The 19,696-nt window shown below is 37.4% G+C and overlaps 1 protein-coding gene across 1 annotated transcript in view; it reads left to right on the top strand.

The window, feature by feature from the left end:
* The first annotated feature begins 213 nt into the window (after positions 1-213).
* The window catches only part of bmper (BMP binding endothelial regulator), a 37,089-nt gene continuing 17,606 nt past the window's right edge, over positions 214-19,696 (top strand). Inside the window, exons 1-2 of the mRNA XM_055047164.1 lie at positions 214-757; positions 6,550-6,635. Of these exons, the coding sequence (XP_054903139.1) occupies positions 652-757; positions 6,550-6,635 (192 nt within the window). The 5' untranslated portion in view covers positions 214-651. The remainder of the gene's footprint in view (positions 758-6,549; positions 6,636-19,696) is intronic.

Raw genomic sequence — 19,696 nt, 5'->3', positions numbered from 1 at the left:
AGCTGCAGATCTGAGGCAGCGGACCACAGACTGCGTCTGACGGAGGTTCGCAGAGGTCTGGAAGCCAGAGGGAGGGAGGGAGGTCCCGGGCTGCGCAGAGGAGGCAGGACTTTCTGGCTCCGTGTTGCGCTCCGACACCAGAGGAGGAGTGGAAGCAGGTCGGCTTTTAACACCGCGCGGACACGGAGGCTGCGTGCAGTCCTGACCAGACCAACATCGAGCATCAGTGCGTAAAACGGAATTTTTGGATTGATGCCTCAGATTTAACATTTTTCCCCCAACTATTACTATTTTTAAAGCTCAGTGCGCTCCACGGCTTCTCCATGGACACTCATGAACTGGATTTGTGACTGTTCTTTTCCTCATAAATGACTTTAAGCTCACAATGGACTCAGTTTCCCCTGCAGAACCTGTGCAGACGCGCTGTCTCCTGCCTGCAGGCGCGTCTTTGTCATTTTAATGTCGCTGTCATTACTGCGCGTCTGCCTGATTGTCGCTCCGCATTTCAGAGCCAGCTAACAAACTGGGGAGTCTCTCTGCTGGTTGAAAGGCAGACTCTTGCAGTGGACGTCTGATCTTTAATTTTTTAAAATTGGAATATTTTTTGTGTATCCAAACTTTTTGGTCCTGTCTTCCTGGAGCAAACCGATTATGTCGCCCCGCTGCTTGAACCCTTCCTCCCGGTCCACCTGTAGGTTTTTCCTCTGCTTTTTGTGGCTTCTACAAACGCCCCGCTCTTCCTCTCCGCTAATTACAGGTAAGATTAAAGGGATCAAATGGCTTCATAATAACACATCACAACACCCACTGCGCGTAAGAAAATCTCTTGCAAACCGCTGGTTATTTAGTCTACTGCCGCGTCTCTGCGCTCCTGCAGCCTGCAGCGCACCAACCCTGGAGCCGCGCTGCTGCAGCCGCGCTGCTGCAGCCTCTCTGTGCTTTTCATCAGCGGTAATTTAGCCGTGAAATTCTGGGTCCGATCTCTCGGCATTCGTCTGCAGGTCGGCGCATGATCACCATGGGAATCAACAAATAAACAAGATCCTGGTTAAACACGTTTATTTATAACAAAGAGTCGCATGCGTTTTGATTCAGTATGACAGCCAATTTGTTGTCTTAATTTTTAAGTATGTTCTTACCACTTCACAGAAAATCAGGAACGATGACACCGGCTTATGAAGCTTCACCAAAATAATCCCCTCTGCGTCCTGGGGAAGGAATGAAGTTTGTTTTATCTTCCATCGCGCGAACATTAACATTTCTGTACTAGTAACTTTAAAAAAACGAGTCAATAATTGGAATCTTCAGGATAAAAGGTCCCTGTTAACTTGTGATCTGTGCTGAAATTATAGTTTGTGCCACTTGGAGAGTTATAATTACATCGTTTTTTAGTTAAAAACAGGCTGTGAAGATTTAACCGCTTTTCTGTCCTTCATCCTCAAGACTTTCCTGCGTCTGTGTCTGTTGAACAGTTGCTCTCCGTCTGACATCCACTTTTTGCAGCTCTGCAAAGGTTTTAGAGAATGAGATGCAGAGTGGATGAGAACCGATGAAGTGTTACAGGATTCTTGACAGCTTCACCAATGATAGGACTTGCGTGTCTCTGCGGCTCTTAATGATCTGAAAATGCAACAAATTCATTTAGTTTTTTGTTTTTGTTTTTCTGGTTTCCAAGACTCAATTTGGCTTCGTTGATGGTTTTTAATTCCAAGAATATAAAGACCAGAAGCTTTCAGGACCAACTTAGAGCTTCAGGCATCCAAACTCGATAATAGTTTTTATGTGTCCTCCATATTTTGGCAGTTATCCCTCTGTTTGACTCCAACACATGAAGATGAGAGTAAAATATGTATCAGATGGGCCTCCCTTGGCAAACCTGAATCAGATGAGCAGATTCCTTCTGCTCCCATCTCAAATATGTCTGTATTATCAGCAGGAATCCTCAGGGACGGCAGCGGATCAAGTTTTTGTTTAGCACCATTCATACAGAGTTAAGGAATAAAAAAGGGTTTAAAATAATTATGAAACATATCAGCACAACAAAATTTGGGCAAAAGTGCAGATAGATAAAAATGTGGTCAAAATTGATCATAGTTGACCAACAAATAATGTTTTTGCGATTATTTGTTAGACAAAAATATAACTTACTAAACGCAGAATTATGCACCAGTTCTTTGCATTCAGTGCTGACAGAAAAACTAATAGATTTTATGAGATTGTTAGAATTCAAGTTTGAGTGTGTAATGACACCAAAGTTGTTATATATATTGTGGCGTTTTTTTATAACATCACTGATACCTGTGTTATATTTTTGGGCTGAAAAATGATAACTTCCATGTTTTCATAAAACTGGAGGAATTCCTTGCCCATTCACCCGTTGATGAAGTTCAGAGACTGTAAGGAACTGTGGTCATGCGCAGACTCAAAAATATCAATTTGTGTCTCATCAGCATAGAAATACAGCAAGAGAAATATAACCTGAGCATCAGATGTTAAGTAAAAGCAGTCTAAGAATAGAGCCCTGGGGAACCTCAGAGTTCTCTATTGTATGCGGAGACTTACCAAATGACAAAATGTAGACCCAACCTCGGCGCAATAAGACCTGAAGCAGTTTATCATAGGACACTTAAACAGTGTGGCAGGGCAGCAGGTGAAAATGAAGGTTATTTTGTTCTCTGCAGGATTCTGTCAGTGATCAAAAGGACAACATGTCTGGTCTAAATGTACTTCACAACAAAGCACAGAATGAATAATTTAAATCAAACTGTTTGCACAACTAAATAAGTGAAATTTACCCCAAAACCTCAGATAAAGTTTAAAAGATTATTTCTGCATTAATCTGTTAAAAATCAACAACTTTGAGCTATTTGTAGTTCAAGACGATTGGATGAAAGCATCTTGAAACTCCAAATTGATTTGAAAATGTAACATTTGGCTTGTGCAATGAAACATTAAGATGCTGGAGATTCTAAACAGAACTGTAGAAATTTTAATCATGTATTCATAATTATCAAAAGCAACAAGCCAAAGTTTAGTCACAGAACTGTTTTGGTTCAAATGTGTTGAAAAAGCAGTGCATATCTATATTTTAATGGAGGTTGATGGCCTCCTGTTCTCATTATTTTTTTTCCTTACAACTGTCTGAATACTTCGCCTTCAAAAATATGTTTTTATGTGGTTTTCTTTACCCTCCAGAATTTCACTGTTAAATTCTTCCACCTGTAGTTCATTTAGTTGGCTCAGTCGATTCCCTTTTCAGATTCCCTTCTTTAACAAGTTCAAGCTCCTAAGTGGGATGTAGAAAAAAAAAAGATCAACACCTCCTGTTAAAACAACCAGTGAAAAAAGGTTGTAGTTTTAAGTAATTAGCATTGTCCCACTATTTTCTGCTGTCTTTGGTTCTTTTTTCTGTTCTGCTCAAGGTAGTTTCAGTTTAATGTAAGAAGGAGATTTTAATCTTTATTGATGTCCTGGTTAAATAAAGGTCAGAGAATGTAAATAATTTGCTCAGCTTGATGAGTGTATAAGTCTGAGGTAAAATCAGTGTAACCTTTAAAACAAATTTGTGAGAAAAAGACAAACACAACAGCTGAATAACAAGACACTAAGATTTTTCGGGTCCCAGACGGATCCCCAGTGCCTCCCCGCCCTCGTTTACCCCCCCTAACACTCACAACCCTGCAATTTTAATTACGCTCGAAGGTTGTAAATTTTACAGTGGTGGTGGAGTCGGCAGGGTTTGTCTGCTCTGCCCGAATCCACAGGCTGGTTTTTACTGCCGAAGTCAGACAACACGACTCGTTACTACAGGAATCCATCCACTACGGATGATAGAAAACACAAATAGCTGTTATTTAAGGTCCAGTTTTTAATCAGTGTTGTTAATCTGAACAGGCTACGTCGTCTGATTGGGATACATTTTGTTTCTTGTAGTCACAGATCAGTAAATGACCTGAAAATCTCCCCTTTAAATGCTGAATATTGGTCCGACTCAAACTATGTACACATTGCTTTAGTTTGGAATGTGGGTTCAGGAAATGGTTAACTCCCGATCTATCATAATTTCCTCAAACAGAAGAGACATCAGGTCAGAGGTTACAACACAAAGATAACAATAATTGACCCAGTGTTGCTCAAAATGTTTTAACCTTTACAGTGTGTATGTGGCAGCATGACTTCCTGGATAATATTGTGATTTTCATCACTCCACAAATGGATCTCAGATTAATTATAAGTTTTCTTGATGGAGATGCTGTTAATCCCCTGCATAAGAGGCAGTGATGCAAACTGAAGTCATTTATTGCAAACTGGGAATGAAGGTTTTACTTCATGGAAGCCTCTTGAAAACACGACAGTCTGATTGCATTGGCTGCGTGATTCAGAATCAGATGTTTACATGAGTCATAATGGGAGTTATTGGCTTTTATTCTACATAGATTCCCTAGAGAGGACAATTTGGTCAGAACTGCCACTAAAATTAAACACTATTTACAGCAACTTCCACTCTTATTGGTCCCATGGGAAAAAGGTGTATAAAAATCTTTCAAATACTAAATATTTTATTGCAGTAGCATGATTTCACACTGGAAAAGTAGGGAACATCAACTTTTATTTTGAGAGAATATGTTTAGTAGGGGGGAAAAAATCGAATTTAAGTAAATAATTGTTTTCACCAGAATTAGTGGTGCCACACTCATTGGCACCCCTGCTGTTAAAACTTTGTACAGCCCTCTCTTTCCTCATTTCGAGAGGACTTTGTGTTCTCCTATAACATTTCACAAGGCTTTGGCTACTTCTGGTGAGACAATCTGGTCGTGGGTGTCCAACTCCAGTTTTCAAGAACTACTGTCCTGCAACTTTTGGATGCATTTCTTCTCCAACAAACCTTTATTGAATGACTGAATTAACTCATCTGTCATTGAACTCTGCAGAGGACTGGTAATGAGTCCTTCATTTGATTCAGGTGTGTTGGAGCAGGGATGCATCTGAACGTTGCAGGATGATGACGGTTGGGGAATGGAGCTGGACATTCCTGTTTTAAATTGTGTCTGGTGAACCGTTTGTGTTTATTTGGCCACATGTTTTGGATTATTTTCTTGCTTAAAGGTCCAGTGGTAATCAATTTTTTTATATGTTTTACTGTAAATACCTCCAGATTTTTGTTTTAAAATGTTCTGTTATTTAAAGGATAAAAAACAGTGTGGAAAAGAAAGAAGGGTTAATAATTTAAAGCTACTAAGAACTCTGGTTAACAACATAAAGTTATATTTATAAAATGCTTTAGATATATGCTTTTTATGGGATTAATAGGCATATCTTTAATAAGCCACAGGTGATTTTTTTGTTTTACATAGATTATTGTAGAGGTCTGGGAAGAACATAAAAACATATTTTTTTCAACATATTTTTCACTAAGTGTGCCAAAAATGTGTAAAGTGTTATAAGCTATATCATCCATGAAATTGATCATTTTAAGATTTAAACATTTTGTAACCAGGTTGCTATGTACTGCAGATTTCTGTCCAGGTCCCTCATGAAAATGAGTTCTAGATATCAACGGGGTTTACCTGGTTAAAGAAAGGAAATAAAAAATATACATAAGCTCTAAAGAAATGTGTTGCATTTTCTACTTACTGCACACTGTATGTTAAACTGTTGAGAAAGTTTCAATAAGCAGCAGGGATGACCTGAGTGACAGCATGACTACAAGTGGATATGCAAGTGAATAAAAGCAGAAAAATAAATAAATATGCAGTCTATACATTTATTGCATGTAAGTATCCAACTTTATAAATTACTTCCATCCACTTGCATTTTTATGAATTGGATGACTTTTAATTATCAGGAAGTTGTTGTGATACAGCAGTCAACCAAATCTGTTCACAGGAACATCAAAGATGATTTCTTTGAGTCGTCTCTGCAACAAATTGGCCTCTCATCGTTCAGTTCAGATGCTGTTTAATTTTTCCCTTGAAACCTTGGCTTAACAAGAACAAAGTTGCAACCACATCTTTATATCACTTCCACATCTGTGGCTATGCATGATTTCGTTTCCATCCAATAATATTTTTCCCATCTCTTGTCACCATGCGGGGGGGAGGAGAGGGAGCTCTGAATAAAGCAGATCAGACGCATGAGCAAACATCAGAGCAGTCAGTCTGGAGCAGATTTCTTCCTGCATGAAACCCTGCGCTCTGAGACGTTGACATCTGTATACTTCAACCCATAAACCCATGTGTTTGGAGTCGTTTCCCCTCGTTGGTTCAGGTTACATTTGCACTCGTAACAAAGTGACTGACTTGTGCTTTTAAGACACGGGTTCGAATGTCACTCCATTTACCTGGACAGATGAATGAATACAATGGAGGAAAGTTGAACAAATCTTCACATTTTTAAAAACAGTTCTGGAATGATAATGTCACATTCTCTTGGCATTACAGATAGATTTTGATCTGGATAAGTGAAGATATAGAAATTGTTCTGTAATTTGTAGTGAGGAGCATTTCTAACATTGAATTAGGAATCTCCTCACTATTCTGTCTTTCACAGGCACTGAAGCCAGCTGTGACAATGAAGGAGAAGTCCTGCACATCCCCAACATCACCGACAACCCCTGCATCACCTGCGTCTGCCTGGTAGGGACCTGTTTTCTTCTCTGCTCTGTTCACATTAATGAATGCCAAGTTATCAATTCTCCTCTGTTCTGCTCTCTTTAATGGATAACTTGGTGTTTCCGTTCCAGCCGAGTGAATGACATGAACTCCTTTTGCACTGATAGGGATATTTGCAGAGTTGATCATTTTATCGGAACATTACAACAGTAGCAGGACCGTTTCAGCTGGTCTTTTGTGACAGATCAGTGCTTGCTTTGAATGATTTGATTAGATAGTAAACTCTGGCATCAAATTGCAACAATAAGCAGTTTGTAATTTAAAACAAAATCAAATGTCATGATGCAGCTTTTTCTTGCAGTGAAATACAAAGTGTGTATTGTCTCTTTTTTTCAGGCGTTCCCATTATCCTGCCTTGGTGCAGTTAAAACAGACCAACAAAATGTTGGGAGACAACTCTTTCCCGGAACATGTGCTCTTTGACCCCACATCCCCCATTACTGCTGTAGAGCTCTTTGTTTCCGAGGATGAGAATGGACCAGGGAGGCTTTTCTGGTCACTGCTTTATTTTTGGCTGAATGAAAAGTTTTGGCTTTTACATGCCCTTACCTGACCTGAGTTTATCCTGCAGGAAGCAAGGAGGTGTGATGCTGAGGGGTGTGTTTAATGAATCCCAGAGCCAAAGTGTTTTCACAATCTGATAGACTCGGTTCAATTGGTGCTGTTTGCTTTTTCACTGCACTGTATCAAATGAACTAATGAACTAAACATTTTGAAAAAGCTGTTCACCCCCTCGAATGTGGTGACACTGCACTTATAACAACGGAAGGAAACAACTTGAAGGAGACACAGAGTGAAATTTCCTTCTTCATAAACAAAAATGGAGTATCGTCAGATTTTAGCAGTTGTAGGATTTCTTTTTTTTTTTTTTTTTTTTTTAAAAACCACTAGCATTGGACTTTTGTGTATGTTTTGGTTGTATTTACCCAGAATACCCTGCACTATGATCTGCTTCTTGTTTTTGGACCCATTGGAATTGAGGGATATCACTGCTATGACAGTGACAAAGAGATGATTGTAGCTTTGTGACATATTATACTGAAAGTAACCCTCAGAACAAGAATGTACATATGATAATAAACACTGAACTGCAGCTCCCCAGATATGTTGTCCTTTAACCAGAGAGATCTCACTAAATCAAGCCATCTGGTAACTAAACGTCCAGTTTTTGTCTATTCTGACATTCAGTTTGAACTTCAGCAGGTTGCTGCCATGTGGTTGGCCAATTGAACAGGTGTATCTAATTAGTTTCGTGGGGAGTTTGGGTGGAGATACGACTTTGTTTATCTCATAGCTGCTGTCTGAATGCAGCCAAAATAAAGACAGTGACAGTCAGTTTTGGCTGGCTTGTTTAATTTGCTCAAAATTATCAAAGCCAACAACTTTTATCCAGATTCAGACAGCAGTAAACATCTTTTCACCTTTTACTGTTCGTCCCTTTACAAATTATTTAGACAGAAGGAAACATTTTGTTTTCATGGAGTATTGGCAAGTTGGGAGTCATCAGAAGGCGTTACTAATTTATAGATGATATCAGAGCTGTTAAGTGTATAAATTGTTTTAATCAAAAAGATTACTTGAAAACAATATTTCCATTGACTTAGATCAGCAATTTTAGAGCAGCAGAAATATTCATCCGCTGCTGTCTCTTGTCAAAATGCGCAGATATTTAGTTATGTGCTAATAAATAAACTCAACTGAGAGATAATGACATGACAAACAACCTCAACGATCTTTAAGAAAACATGCTTCAGGCAACAATTTTTAATTTGTGATTATTTCTCCCATCCGTCTCTTGCACATTGTGTCTGACAAGCAACAGCTGGGTCCGGACCTAAATTTCGGGAACCGCTAAATTAACAGTTTGAGCTGCATTTTTCTCAGCTGACAGTGGAAATGTTACCACAGCTTTGTTTGACAGCTTCCATACAAATCAGGAGGAGAAAGTTGCTGTTTACTTTGAGAGTCTGCATGTTTAGTTATCATCTAAGTGCATTCAGCTGACGAAGTCACACGCCGGCCAAGCCAACAGATTGTCCAGAAGACGTGTGAGAAACTGAGTTCTGCACAGATTGTGTCAGATGTAAAACAGTCCTGTACAGACTTGGCATCTTGGTTGTTGTATTTGAAGGTTATGTTACGGTTGTGACAGTCGCATAGGAAACATGACACTTCTGGTGCGTTAATATTGTAAGTCACAGCATCATAAATTAATCCAGACTACATGTAGATAAATCCTGGTTATCTTTTATGAAGTGCCATTGTAAAGTTTTAGACCCCTGGAATTGTTTTTTTTTTACATTATGTTGCTTCTCATTCAGGGACTTCGTCATGTTTAATTTCAGATAGATCATGCAGGCACTTCAGTTCAACTGAACGAATATTTTGAAAAATCATCTTTCCCTTTATTTAAATCTTACACCTTGAGGTACTTTACTCAAACTGAAATATTTGTCCATTCCTCTTTGTAAAATTGCTGACGCTTTTGGATTTAACTCTGGACTTTGACTAGACCTTTTACCAGATGGATATGATTCCTAGTGGAAGGTGAATCTCCGCAACAGATTCTGCAGCTTCAACATTATTAATGTCTGTTCACAAGGTTCACTGACCCTGCTGAAGAAAAGCATCATTAATACTACCACAACCTTTCTAACCTCTTTCTGGGTTAGCAGTGATAATTTTCTATCACACATGTGGTTTTGTTTTTGAAGGTTGGAAAGTTGGATTTTGGTATCATCAGACCAGAATGCCTTTATCCACATGTTTGCTGGTTTCCCTACATGTCTTCTCTTATTTCTTATGGCTTTAATTCAGTTGTGGCTTTGACATATATCCATAAAGTCAATGATTAATAGTTGTCCTGTAAAAAGATTTTCCCACTTGATTTGTGGCGTTCTGCAGTTTTTCCAGTTACCATGGCTTTTTGGCTGCTTCTCTGATCAATACTCTTCGTGCCTGACTGTTATTTTAAGTAGAGGTCCATATCTTTGTTAGTTTGCTGCTGCTGTTGATTTGTTTTATAGCCTAACCCTGCTTTAAACCTCTCTGCAGCTTTATCCCTGCTGTGTCCCTTAGTCCTCATGATGTTGTTTGTTCACCATTCTTCTCTAGTAAACCTATAAAGCCTTCAAAGAACAACATTGATGCTAAATTTAATCCATTCACAGATAAACTCTATTTATTTAGTGACTAATTAAGGAAACTGGTTTTCATAGGATTTTATTTAAAAGCTGGAGGTGTGCTATGCTGCATATTTTGGTATTAATCTAATGCCAACGAGCCTTTAGGTGAGTTTGTATTTTTTTATTTTTTAGTCTTTTATCCAGACGTATGACAGAATTTGGACAGAGATTTTATGCTTTAGTAAGATATTAACATGACATTCATGAATTTTTTTTCTACATTGACAAAGCACAAAAAATATCATTTGAAAGCAATTCAAAGCTGACATGATATTGAGATTATTGATATTTTGGATCAATTTGCCCATCTCTACTAAATGCAGTTGAATTATTTTGGGTGAATACAAATGCACATCACTCTTCAGATTTTCATTTAAAAAAAAATTTCCGCTTGATAATTCTGTTATCCATACTTTTGCAAGGCAACATCCGCTCACAGAATAACAACCCAAATTCACCTTTTTTACTCCAGCCTCTGATACTTCACGTGTGCCATAAACCTCAGCTACTGTTTGGCTCCTGGTTGGTTGCGGGAGGTTCCCCTGTCCTCTGTGTTATCAGGCAGACATCAGCAAAGTCCTGCTGAATGATATCAGTCATCAGCAGGCAATGGCTGCCCTTTCATCTCTACTTTAACCCCTCCACTCCACACACTTACATATCAGCCCCCCTTTTCCTCAACACACACATAGACATTATATCCCTCCATAGCCTTACACACACCCTGGTCAGGCTTTTTTTTTAAAAGTTTAACCTATTTTCTTCCGATAGATTTTGGGTTTCTCCTTTTGTTCTGCTTTCTCTGGTAAAATACTTTTGTTTTTATTTTGGCTTCTTTCTCAGCATGACTGACTTGCTGCTGGTTGTCATCCCTCAACTTCACTTTCCGTTCACTACCTCAAATTTGGATCTTTTTCGTTCCAATTTTTTCTGAATAATTGCGACTTGATGGAAGATTAAGTTCAGTTTTCCAGACTGTGTGGAAGAAAAAGTTAAATTCAGTGTCGCATGATCGACACAATCATTTCTGCACTTCCAGATAGGGTCCCATGTCACCACAAAGTCCCTTTGGGGGGTAACAAGCCACTGGGTCTCCAGTGTCACTTATACATGGGTCAGAGGAGGAGGAGAAGGGGGTCTGCTCACTGAGTCCAGAGTATGGACACACACACGTATGGACACACAGAAGGTCCATTGTGCGTGTCCAGGCTGAGGCCAGCAGAGAGTGGATGTGGCTGACAGACTGATTGACAAACAGGTCGCCATGGCGATCTGTTATCTTGGCGGGAGTCAGTCCATCTCTGTCGCACTCTTCATCATCCTCGTCTATCTGTCTGTCCATCTGCATGTCTTTTTCCACTCTCTCATCGGTTCTTCCTCTCCTCCTTCCCCCCCTGATCAGCTCTTTTTTCCCCTTCACATCCCGTCAAGCAGACGCAGTTCTTTCAGAACGTCTTGGACCTACACGGACGCCGGTTTGTGTCCCTCCATTGAGTCAGAACACTTAGACCTAGCTTTTAGGTCAGGAAATGTTATTTCTGGTGAACGATTTAGCAATGACAAAAACAGTTCAAAATGGTGGATGAGCATCAGTTTTGAAGTTTGCACGACCCCTTTTTTTAAAAGCTGGATTTATACATCCCTGTCAGAAAAAGAAACAACTAAAGTTCAGGTTTATGTTCAACAAATGCTGTTGTAAGTAATTTTATTTGTGTGCCACTTGTTTGACATTTAGTGTGTGTACATAAAAGAAAGAAAGAAAAATAAAAATGTGAAACAGAGTTTATGCAGATTTCATCAACTCAAATTTAAGATATTTTAATTCCTCAGAAATTTTTATTTATTTATTTGATAATAAAGGGATATGAAATAGTGGAATTGGTAGCACCCTTACTTTGCAGTAAGAAAATCCTGGGTTCAAATGCTAGAATGGATCATAGCATTTGGATCTCATCTCTCCAGGTTCTCTGGTTTCCTCCCACAGTCCAAAAACATGGATGTGAGGTTAGTTGATTACTCTAACTTCTCCTCTCACTGCCTGTTATCCAACGACCGCTGGAGATAGGCAGCAGCTCCATGCAACCTCATAAGGAACAACTGATAAAGACTATTGATGGACAGGATATGAAATAAAATCAATTTGAAAGTGTTTGCATATAATTTATTTCACAAATTAAAAGAAAAACAAGACTGTAAAGGTTTGGCTGTGACTGAAAATCCAATTCTGTTTCTATTGAGGACAAAAAAACAAACAAAACAAAGAAGACATTTGAGGAGATGAGTAAAAGAAATGCATTTGTGCCATTTGGAGTTTAGTCTCAGATATATTGCTAGGAAGAAAATGAAGATACTCGGTACACTTGGTTAATTGCATTCCTGATGAAAAGCATTGACATCTAAGCAAACAAGCTGCTCTGACAAGAACTACAATTTGAAACAAAATAGCTTCTAAGACTTTATCACCCAGCAGTCAAGCACATTTTTTCCACTAGAATCCTTCAAGTGGAAGGATCAATCAACCAAACAAGTCTTTGGTTGTTTTATTTTGTTTGCAGTTTGTCGTTATTATAATTTCATTTATCTTTGTTCTTTTTTATAATTTGAAAAATGGTTTTATGTGTTCTGTTTTGCTGTCAAGAAATAATGTTGAATGTTGAGATGTTGAAATGAAATGATCTTTCCAGATTAAATAAAGTATTTAAAATAAAGTAAATAATTTGAGAATAACAAGAATCAGTATTTTTCTATGTTTAAAAGCATTTCTCAACTTTAAAACAAACATTTTGTCATTCGTTAACTAATACCCCTGTTGTACAGTGTAATTAATATAAACATTTCACCAACATATTTTGCATGTTTTGACATAAATATCAAAGTAAACAATGTCACTGAATACTGTTCCACATTTGCAAAACAATTCATTCTAGATTTGTTTGAGCAGGGTTTTTAAATCCTCATCTCTTCACATGGCAGCATTCATGAAACTGACTAAAATAAATATCCGTATGACCCAAATCAGAGTCGGAACATGAGACTCTGTATATTTGTGCTGTTGATGCTGATTAGAGGTTGTTTTGTGAGAAAGAGAAAAGAAATCTCAAATGAAACCTCAGTGTAAATACTGGATTATTTAATAGACGGATGTTGACAGGAAACAAAAGATAATGAAATGTGAAAAGCAGAGAGCTTTGATCAGTCGATTTGTTTTTCACTAGGAAGTGACGCTGAATCAAACAAACTTTTTCCCAGCTCATCTTGTTATGAGCATTTTCTATGTATAGCAGAACAAGTCTGCATTATTTCATCCTTGGAGATAACAGCCGACGCTCATGGCCGTTAATTGATCAAACAAACACTCCAGTAGAGCTCTGTGAAGAAGTTTTTACACCCAGTAGCAAGGATCGACCTCTGAGGAAGGTCAAAGGTTGTTCAACCTAAAGAGTAAATGATCAATACAGGAGGTAGGTTTACTTGATAGACAGCTGATAGGAAAACAGCAGCTCTGTTATCTGTTGCCTTTTTTGCTTATAAATGAGCATAAATGCCATGTTTAGCTTTTGCTAAAAAATAGATGCACATTCTAACCTCTTGTCTTCTGTTCATAATAAGTGCATGTTATTTGCTTTAATAAAATATCTGTTGGAATTCAATTATTTAAACAACCTTATGGCTTTAGTGTGGCATGAGAAACAAGGTTGACTCCCTGTGGATCAATAAAATTCATGAGCAGCGACATAACTTAATTCATCATGTTCCTAGAAGTACTACGATGCCTTTTTGTTTTTGGATTGTACATATCCAAACAAATACAAGATGCCCAAAAATATTAACAAATATTTGTCAAAGCATATAAAGTACTACTTTCAAGTACTATGTGCTACCCTTTTTACATTTTGTTTTGTTGTCATAAAAGTTAAATATTATAATAAAAATTATAAAATTCTGCAGAAATTCCAAGTTCCAATTTGGAAAATTATTTTTTTAAGCTTTTGCACAATGCACCAATGACTTGCAGAAGACACAAAGTATTTCATATTTCAAATTGTGTGTAAAAAAAAAGAAAAAGTGATTTAATTTTAATTGGAACCACCTTGATCTTGATTAGCAGTAACTGGAACATTGATCAACATGTTTGTGCATTTTCTTTATGATTTCGATGACAGCCTGTGACAAAATGTAATGTTTATTGCGTTTTTTATAATTGATGACTGTAGGATGTTTTAATGATGTAAACCACTTTGAAATATCTTGTTGCTGAAATGTGCTAAACAAATAAACCTGACTTGACATGTAGACAATGTGACAGTCAATTAGATTTTTCTGACATACTCCAGTGAAAAATTGAGTGAGAATTACGAGTCTGAACAATCAAGTTTTCTAACTTTTGCAGAACAGCATATGCAGTGTGATTTGAAGTGAAATTTGGCTTCTTCATACTTTCCTTTTAATTGTGAAGTGATTATAGTGTGGAGATCTAAAGTTAGAACTTCTTAAACTGTTCATTGTTGATTTATGCTGAACAAGTGACAACATGTATTTTTTTACCCTTCTGTCACTACTTTAAAAAAGTTAATAGAAGATCTCTCTTCTCCCTGCCTGTGAAAATTATTTGTAAATAAAATTTAGCTTAATGAGCTATTGATGTGGTCTTGGTGTAAGTTTAGAAGTGAATCTTAGAAATGGCTTTTTAACTATTTCAGGACTGATATCAGAGAGTTTGTTTCACATCTGTTAACTTTCTTCTAAAATGTGCTTCCTTAAAACTGACAGATCTTTTTTCAATGATTATTACCTTTTCTTTTTCAATCCAACCCATTGTACTTATATTCATTTCAAAATAAATTCACTATCTTACTTGTTGAAAAACAAAGTAGGAGACACCACAACATTTGTCTCCTTGGAGTGCTGCTTTTGCCTTTTATGTTTTGGACGTGAGGTGAAAGGTCACATTTAGAAAAGGCCGTTAAGGTTTGAGAGGTTGGGAAGTGTTACGGTCCATGGACGTAAATGGGGTTTTATTTTAAGGGCTGATGGTGATGAGGTGACGCCGCCTTATCTCTCCATCCCTTTGCCAGACCTGAAGAGATGAAAAGGAAAAGGATGCTTGCAAGATGAAAGCTTTAGATCTTTCTTTTTTCTCCACAGCAGCTTTCTTTGAAGTACATTTAAGTAGGAAGGGTGAATTAAACAGTAGTCTGTATAAAATATTACTTGTTTTGATTAATTATTAATAGAGAATATTCCATTTAATTTTAGGCCGGTTTAGGTAGAAAACTAAAACCAGGAACTGACATAAAAGGAAACCTAAAGAAGAGATGATAAAATGGATGGACAGTTTTATGGATGTGAGTAAAACAGGAAAGGGGAAAATAAAGGTGAAAAAAACAATATTAAGAAACACAATGAGGTGAAGCAGTGAACACTGTCGCCTCCGAGTGGCAGAGCTAACGTTCAAGAAATTATATTGGTAAAATATTGTTCAGTATCTCAGACGTACAGCATTTTGTGCTTGTGTTTTTATAAGAGCTTTTGTCCCAAGTGGCATTATGAAACATTTAGTTTTTCAATAATAACATTAAGACAGATTACAGGATTGGCTACGTCATGTAAACCATAGATTGAATCACTTAATCGAATCTTGTTTTTTTTGTAAATTTGTCCCATTCCATCAAAAGGTTAGATTCAATATTTTGTGGAAATGCAGTGTCTTAAAAAAAGCACCCAGCTACCTGGCATAATCTAACCCATATTGACTCCTTCTTTCTTTTCTGAAATATTGCATAGAATCCACCCAGAGTTTCATATTTTCATCTTTCCCAATTAGAGACTTTTCCCTGAACCAGTCTGAATATGTGGTGTTGGAGCTGAGCAGCTAACAGCAAAAGGCTTTTGCTCAGCTGGGTTGTAGACGTCGACCTTTCACATTCAATAAACACATTAGTAAATTATTCAATTTCACTGATTGAGTTTAAACAATCTGATTACTTCTGCAGTTTCTTGTTCTTGGTTAAATCCGGCATCTTCGCAGCTCAAATTGTCTGTGATTGATTGTTTTAACCAATTAACTAAAGTTCAACCGTGAGTTTGGGTTACATTTCAATAGATTACTGTGAAGAAAAGTAAGTTGTAAATTCAGGCAGTCGAACAAAACCACGTCTGCATTTGTAGAACCACAGACTGGCATCACTTTCCCTTTGACACAAACCCACTTATAAGCAAACGAGTGCCTTATCCCTCTTAATGTTTGTGTGTATTGTGGGGGAGGGGTCTCAGTCTGCCACAGACAGTCAAGCAGCCTTGGTGCCGTGGTGGTATTTCAAGTGTTTATAAGGCGAGGTGACCCAGTGTGACCACTGACCCCGGCGCAACGAGGGTAGCAGCGGAGTGGGTCACGTGTGCCACCAATACTCTGCTAATGGATGATAGAGCAGAGATGAAGGAGGACATGACCTTCCAGATGCTGATTTGCAGAATTTAAAGGCACATTCACAAGTTTTTATTTTTTTTAAATTGTTTTAAATGTAGCTTTATTACCATTAAAGATACTGTACATTGCAAAACTAATCATGTTCGTTCCACTTTGTCACTTCCACAAACTGAAATTATTTTTTATTTATTTTTTATTTTTTGCTGAAGTAAATAAGTAGTGCATGACTGTGTACTAGATAGAAAGATAACCTGAACTGAAATTTGAAATTTTAACAAAAATGGCAATGAAATGTGTTGTTTCTTATTCAACACTGCCACTAGTCTGGAGGAGCTTTCGACTGATTCTGTCTTAATGACAGGAACTAAAACATTTAAATTACAGTTAAACACAAGGTTGGAGTTTGGTCAACTTTACATTTAGATATATTTATTTACAATATCAAAATGTAGGGTTGGCCGTGCTGTTTTCACCACCATTTTGTGTGGCGGTTGCATGTTCCTGTGAATGAAGTTATGAACACAAGTAAATTAACTGATTAGCTAATTGGCTACCTAGTTTTTCTTAGGTTGTAGTATGTCATTGTTTGCTGGGTGTAATAAAGGATATTTAGGATATTTAGAAAACAAATAAGTCAATAAAAATTTTTTAACTATATAAGAACAGATCTCAGGATTGGTTTTGTCACAATAACAAATATTGCTGGACAATACGTTCTTCCAGAAAATATTGCTGTAAACAATAATGTTTTGAGACCATTTTTAAGTAATATAATGTTAAAGGCATAATAATACAAGAACACATTCTCAGAGACCAATAAACTTTAAATTCTAATGAACATTTAACTGGAAGACATTGGATATTGGATGTAAATATCCAAGATAAATAAATAAATAATTGTGCTTCAAAAACTGGGCCAGTTGAGACCAAAGCACCCAAATGAGGACTTTTGTCATCCAGTTTTTGGTAGAAAGAGTCACAAAAGAGAAAAATTATAAATCGTGCAAATGGGAATTATTGAGCTTGTTTTAATTCATCATGCGGTTAATTGAGTTATTGCTTATTGCGACAGGCATACTCAGGACCAAGACTCAGGAGCTTCCTCTTGCTTTACTTATAGCAGCAAGTTCACCGCATGTTTACACTCAGCTTTAACAAGTCTATGGGAAAGTTTCACAAACTCAACTACGGCTGTCTTCCATGATGGATGATTACGGTTTAAATATATATAGAAATCTTTTGCTTTGCAGTTCCTTGAATACCCACTGTGTAGCTTTCCTAATTTATCCACAGCTTCCCTTTAAAATTACAGGCTGAGCCCGGGGCTGCGCTTATAAAACAGCAGTGGTCTGAGGAACCACCTCATCAGCAATTGATAATATGGTGTTCTAGTTGTTTTGCACTTTGACTTGTCACATTTCCACCGTTTAGTGGGTCTACATCCACGGCCAATCTTTCTTTCCAGGAGTGCATTCATTCCAAAAAACTGCAGTGAACAGCGATTTAGAAGAAAAAAAGAAAATCTCTTGGCTTGAAGAACGTTACGGCATGTCTAAGATTCACAACATAAAAATCTTATTAAAAGACTGTATCAACGACAGAGCAGAATTTTTCTAATTTAGGTATTTATTATGATATTTTCCTTGTTTTCTTCATTTCACGATGTTTTGGTTGTGTTGTCAAAGTGATGGTTGTTTCTGAACATGAAATGAGATCATGATAAGTACTTTCACCTTTGGCATCAACTATGAAACTGATTACCCAGATAAATAAATATATTAATAGTTTATCATTCTCCTGAAAAGAGGACATTAGAGAGAACTGGATGTAAAGCTCAGCTGTCCTTGTGGGATTTTCTTCTGGTTTGTATCCTGTATCTAAAGCCAGAAGAATGTCAATTGTACATTGCTACTTATATTTACTAAATGTTCTGATAACTTTTATTGGTAATATTTTAAGCTACTATACCATAATTAATATTAGCATCCCATAAATTAAAAGTATCTTTGCCAATTTAAATTCTTCAATCCCTTGGCTTCAGGTTGAGAACTGACATTAATCAAGTCATTTAATTCTTATTTTTGACATAATTTATCCCTGCTGTATGAAATAAAATGAGATGTTGAGTTTGATGACCAGGTGTTAAGAAATGTAAGATTTACAGAGTAACCTTCAACAAACCAGAATCTCATCCTGAGTTTGTCATTCTCCTCTAGTTTTCGTCTTCCCTCTGACCTGTTACACTTCATTATTTGTTTCTTTCCATCTCGGCTCCTCTCCTCCCTCCTCTCGTGTCATGACATCATCTGACCTCGGTGTGGTTGGGGTTTATTCGGAGAGCTGCAGCTATATAAAACTGGCCGGGTTTATTTTCGCACTCGTTTGATCCGTCTTTGTTGGAGCCTCCTGCCGCAGGGCCGCAGGACCTGCCAGCCTCCGCTTTACAAACCCTCATAGTTTGTAAAGCAAAACACACTCAGAGTGGGCAAGAAAACGGCAGTAAAGACTGGGTGTGAAACTTGAGAGAATTAAGCGACGCCGGTTCTGACCATTCCCACCGTGTGTGTAACAGCTCTGACTGACACAGTGCGTAGTGTTTCTGGAGGCGACAGGGGGTTTGTTGTGCTGGTGTGAAAATTCACAGCTGAAGCGTCAAGGCTGAGCCATATTTTATTTCTCAGACTGCAAAATTCAAACCAAGTTGTGAATTTGGAAAAAAAACATAGCATAGATACAGTAATTCTGTTCAATTTGATCTACTTCATTCATACCTGTAGATTTGATGGTGCTGATTTGTTTGCTCAGACACGGCTAAATGTCACGCTGCAAAAACACAAATTCTTGAGTATTTTTGATCCAGTTTCTAGTACAAATATCCCAGTGTACTTGAAATAAGTCGAAATTAATCTGCAGGTACATTTTTAGAAGCATAATTTAAGTCAATAATCCCTTGACTAAAATATACTCGTTCCACTGGCAGATTATTTCACTTAAAACATGGGAAAATGTCTTGTTATTGGTTAAATAGTTTGCTAGTACTAGAACTAGTACTTTTTAATCAGTGGTAAGCAATTATTGACTTAAAACAATCATTGATATATCTTGCTGAAGGAGCAGATCTTGCTGAAGATGCATTGTGCTGAAAAATCTAACTAGGTTTTCAGTTTCTCCATCCTGATTTTAAGATTGGCTTTATTTTGATAAATTTACAGCATTACAAACAGGGATATTTTACAAACCAATAATTGACCACAAAAGGAATGTTTATTCTTGTTTAGCCTGTTCATAGTGTCACAGCACGACTTTTTGGCTGTGATAAAACACAACAAAACAATCCCAACACACATAAATCTAAGTAAGAAACATCTATTTAATTCATTAACTAGTTTGTGAGAGGACACATAGGTAACATA

Source organism: Poeciliopsis prolifica, unplaced genomic scaffold (assembly GCF_027474105.1).
Source record: "Poeciliopsis prolifica strain line A6 unplaced genomic scaffold, Auburn_PproV2 SCAFFOLD025, whole genome shotgun sequence".
NCBI lineage: Eukaryota > Metazoa > Chordata > Actinopteri > Cyprinodontiformes > Poeciliidae > Poeciliopsis > Poeciliopsis prolifica.
This window is presented reverse-complemented; position numbering and strand designations above follow the sequence as displayed.